The 4633-nt window shown below is 41.9% G+C and overlaps 1 protein-coding gene across 1 annotated transcript; it reads left to right on the forward strand.

Annotated features, from left to right (window-relative positions):
• The first annotated feature begins 333 nt into the window (after positions 1–333).
• On the forward strand, positions 334–3991 carry LOC110498870 (protein Tob1). Its single transcript, XM_021575541.3, has 2 exons — positions 334–638; positions 1878–3991. The coding sequence occupies exon 2, from the start codon at positions 2047–2049 to the stop codon at positions 3034–3036; it is 990 nt and encodes a 329-aa protein (XP_021431216.3). The 5' UTR covers positions 334–638; positions 1878–2046; the 3' UTR covers positions 3037–3991.
• Positions 3992–4633: the final 642 nt, after the last annotated feature.

A 4633-nucleotide genomic window follows, 5' to 3' on the forward strand; every position in this document is an offset into this window, starting at 1 on the left:
CTGATATTTGAGTCAATATATCTAACCCGTTTCAGTGTCAGTTGGTTTGCTATACAAATGAGTTTTCTTTGATTTACTACTTTCATTGTACATAAACCACCAAATAAGTTATTTATGTTCAGTATCTCAACAATCTTCATTCAACATTATGACAACAATATGTAGTCCCAATGAACATGAAAAGCTTACCACTACCGTAATAGAGCCTTATTATTGACTGACTTGCAGAACCTACAATTGGAACGTAAGATGAAGTAGTTCGCGAATGACGAGAGACGAGTTTGGCCAATAGAATAGCGTTATTTGGTGTTGACCTCTGAGAGCCATATCACCGCCTACTTTATGTCCGTGGCGGAGTACAACCTATTTAAACAAGTCAGTCCGCAATTTAAAGGGCAGAGTTGTAAAAACTCCCAGGCAGTAGGGAGTTAGCAATATCGCAGAGATAACAGATATATTCAAAAACTCCAATTGACCTCCACATAACTCGACTGGAATAATCATCTAGATTTATAGTTACAGCAGTAGATTTTGTACAAGAAGGAAGTAACCATCTCATTATTTTGTTACGTTAGCAAGCCATTCAATCGGTCTTCAGACAGTGCAAGGACCTGATGTAAATTTGTTTAACTCTAAATGTAAGTATAATTCTCTTCATCACTTAAATATAAGTCGTTAGCAAGGCAGTCATTAAGCATTAGCTTGTCTACAGGGAGTTGACAAGCTAACGACCGCATTCTGTCTTGTTTTGGTTGGGTAGCTAACGTTAGGTTGGTTAACGTGATAGCTACTAGCTAACGCGTTAACTTCTATAACTAACGATAGTGTGCTATGTAGATGGCTAGCTAGAAACTCATAAATCAGTCTAATTTAGGCTAAAATCCAGAACCAGCGTTTTAGCTACCTTGGGGGTACTTGAACAACCTTAAAGGATATTTGAGGCAAGCCAACACACCTTATCCGTTGCGCGTGAATCCCCTTCACTGTATTTATCAGGCTAAAACCTCCGGTATGCCAGCTGCAGTTTAGCCTACATCCCCTTCACATCCTGGTTGCGTAGCTAGCTAACCATTGCGTTAAAGCTAGCTAGCGACGTTATTGGTTGGATTCAAGTGAAGCGAGGCAAACTATGATAAGGATTTGGATTGGACGTTTTGACCATTCGTATAATCTCATATAGATGTAGCTAGTATTACCAGTCATTTCTAATAAAGGCATCTAGCTAGCTATGGTCGTGATCAGAAATTCAATGAGGATTACGTAACAAGGCTCTCTGCGATTGCAGCTAGTTCAGCTCACCAGCTGCTCGCTGACATTCTAGCCAATGTTTGTGCCCGGTTTCTCCTGTTACCATCACTAACCAATATTATTCTTCCATCTCATCATATCAGATGAATTGGGGGCGTGCGTGTATAATTGTTTCTCAAATAGATTATATCGGGTGAGGATACAATGTCTCGGATCATTTTGGCTAAATTGCTTTAATTGCGTTAAAAAGGGCCATGAGCCACCATTGTCCAGAGGTCAACTATGCTTGCCTTTAGTTGTCACTAATGCTAGAAAACCGCTGGGGGACACAGCCCTATTTATAACTGCTTGTGTTGTACAGCCTACCTAGATACAGCAATGCGAATGGCTGAACTGTAAATGCAATCAGGCTTATAAGGCCAACAGCTTTCCAACTGAGCTAAAATAATATGCCATTTAGCAAACCATATCCAAAGGGACTTATTCATGCTCGCATACATTTTTATTTTGTTGTATGGGTGGACTCGTACATATTACTTGTATGAATATGCAGTTATAATATTCGACGGTAGATTTAGCTGTATAGCATATATTTTTGTATGTTTAATGTCTTTTCCCTCTTATTCCAGGTTTAGGAACCCTACCCTGTGAAAGGAAGGATATTGGTTTCAGCAACCAGCACTTAATCAGTGTCCCTGTTTGGCCCAAACTGATTACCACTGCCTTGGAGGTTTTTGCAACACTCAGGAATACCAACTCGATAACGAAAAAACAACCTGCCGCAACCGTGAAGCAGCTATGCAGCTTGAAATCCAAGTAGCCCTCAACTTTATTATTTCCTATTTGTACAACAAACTCCCCAGAAGGCGTGTGAACATCTTCGGTGAGGAGCTCGAGAGGCAGCTGAAGAAGAAGTATGAAGGTCACTGGTACACTGATAAGCCATATAAGGGCTCTGGGTACAGGTGCATCCATGTAGGGGAGAAGGTGGACCCTGTGGTGGAGCAGGCAGCCAAGGAGAGTGGCCTGGACATTGACGATGTCCGGAATAACCTCCCTCAGGACCTTAGTGTGTGGATTGACCCCTTCGAGGTGTCCTACCAGATTGGGGAGAAGGGGCCGGTCAAGGTGCTGTACGTGGACGATAACAATGAGAACGGGTCTGAGCTGGACAAGGAGATCAAGAACAGCTTCAACCCAGAGGCCCAGGTCTTCATGCCCATCAGTGACCCTATTGGGGCCTGTTCTGAGTCCAGCTCTCCCTCACCACCCTTTGGGCAGTCTGCGGCTGTCAGCCCCACCTTCATGCCACGCTCCACCCAGCCTATAACCTTTACCACCGCCACCTTTGCAGCCACCAAGTTCGGCTCCACCAAGATGAAGAGCTCCGGCCGCAACAACGGTAATGGCGGCAACGGAGGAAACTGCAACAAGGTGGCCCGCACCTCCCCCACCAACAACCTCGGGCTGAATGTGAACACCCTGCTGAAGCAAAAAGCCATGTCCACCTCCATGCTCTCTCTGTACGGCCTGGGCCAGCAGCAGAAGGCCTCGGCACTCTCTCCTAATGCTAAGGAGTTTGTGTTTCCAAGCCTCCAGGGTCAGGGGAGCCCCAGTGGAGTGTTCCCCAGCGAGGGGGCACTCAGCCCGCTGCAGTACAACAATGCCTTTGATGTGTTCGCGGCCTACGGCGGTCTCAATGACAAGTCCCTCATGGATGGGCTGAACTTCAGTCTCGGCAGCATGCAGTATTCGAACCAGCAATTCCAGCCGGTGATGGCTAACTAAAGATGAAACGACGACGTGATGTTATTTATGAATGACAACGGTGGCTCGAAGAGAAGGAAAAACACACATGAAGAAGAACTGGACTTTTAATAGAAATCATGACGAGGGTCCTCTGAGGAGCTCTGTCTAGTCAGTGAAGCAGCATGTGCCCAAGGGTGTCTTTTTTTTTTTTTTTTCTACCCCCCCCTTGAGTTTTTTTTGCTTAAAGCTTGTTGTACAAATGCGTCCAAGCTTGGTTACTTAAATTCAACATGCATTGTGTTTCTCTTTTCCTTTTTGCCAACCAAGCACAATTTTTTTTACTATGTTGGGAAAAACAAAAAATGCTCCGTAACATGAGAAAAAAACATTAAAAATACAATCTTCAAGTTCAGGCCTCTTACAGTATTTTACAGGTGGTAAGACATGGCTGATTTTTTTTTATGAATTGGCACTACTACATGGGGTTACTTGGTCTTTTTCTAACTGTATAATTTAATTTAGTACAGAGTTTGTAAGATATCAGAGTATATTGTTTCTATGACATGGTATTTCTATCTTTTTACTACTCCAGTGATCTGTGATGGCTGCAGCAGCTTTTCGTTATGTTTGGTTTTTTTTTTTAAAGATAAAGAAATCCATCTTTAAAATGCATCAAATATTCTAAGGATTGTGTACATAGTATTCCTTAGTGGTGGAATTCAAAGTGTACGAGTTGTATTTTCTGTTAAGAGTTGACCGAATTTTGCTATATTATGGACAAATGTAATCGTATAAATTAATTTTGTACCAACATTGTGCAATACTTGATAAAAATACAGTATAAAAAGTATTTTGAGTCAGTGTCTTACATGTCAAGAGGGACTGAGAGTTTATATTAAGTTTGTATTAAAAATGCTTAAATTAAATGCTTGTCTTTTATTTTTTTTAATTTCATATTTGCACCCTGGTCTTTTTAATAAAATAAACTAGTCAATGTGATTTGTGGACATTGGATTTATTGTTAAGGACAGGAAGCACACTTGCATTTATTAGACTCAAAAGCTCATTGGTCATCTTGCTACAAATAACTTATTACATGGGGGATTTATTTAGGCTCAACCTGACTCCTCACTATGCCAGGGATGGTGTTGGTGTGTTCCATTATAGTAGTCCATCAGTAAGGCTGATCATTTCACATCTACCATCTGAACAACCTTGGCTATTGGGCAAGCCTTGGCCCTGGACAGATAAAGAAGGCTAATGATAGCTGTGTTAGTTTAGAACCATATGTGTCATGCCCAATGGCGGTTTAAGATAAAATGCACGAAGCCAATGGACAGAATGAATTGCCAGTTTCTCTAAAACCATACCCATAATCTACACTTCATATGGCCACTACTCCAATGTTGTGCATGTGAACTCCCAGGCTATTCATGATTATGGAACACTATGCATATAGCATATCAGTTCCTTCAGAGGACCCAAAGTCCATGCACATCACTGGGAAGCTTAACATGTAATTTGTGACAAACTGCTTGAGGGGCAATTTGTGTCACTTGTCAAATCAAAATTTGATTCCTCCCTCTCCCATCCAATCTTAAGTTTCCAAGGTTTGTTTTGGGGCTCTTGTGTTACT

The sequence above is a fragment of the Oncorhynchus mykiss genome, chromosome 20, assembly GCF_057628025.1.
Source record: "Oncorhynchus mykiss isolate SJ-2025 chromosome 20, ASM5762802v1, whole genome shotgun sequence".
Lineage (NCBI taxonomy): Eukaryota > Metazoa > Chordata > Actinopteri > Salmoniformes > Salmonidae > Oncorhynchus > Oncorhynchus mykiss.

Coding starts and splice junctions, on each gene's coding strand:
- LOC110498870 (XM_021575541.3), top strand. CDS start 2,047: ATGCAGCTTGAAATCCAAGTAGCCCTCAACTTTATTATTTCCTATTTG.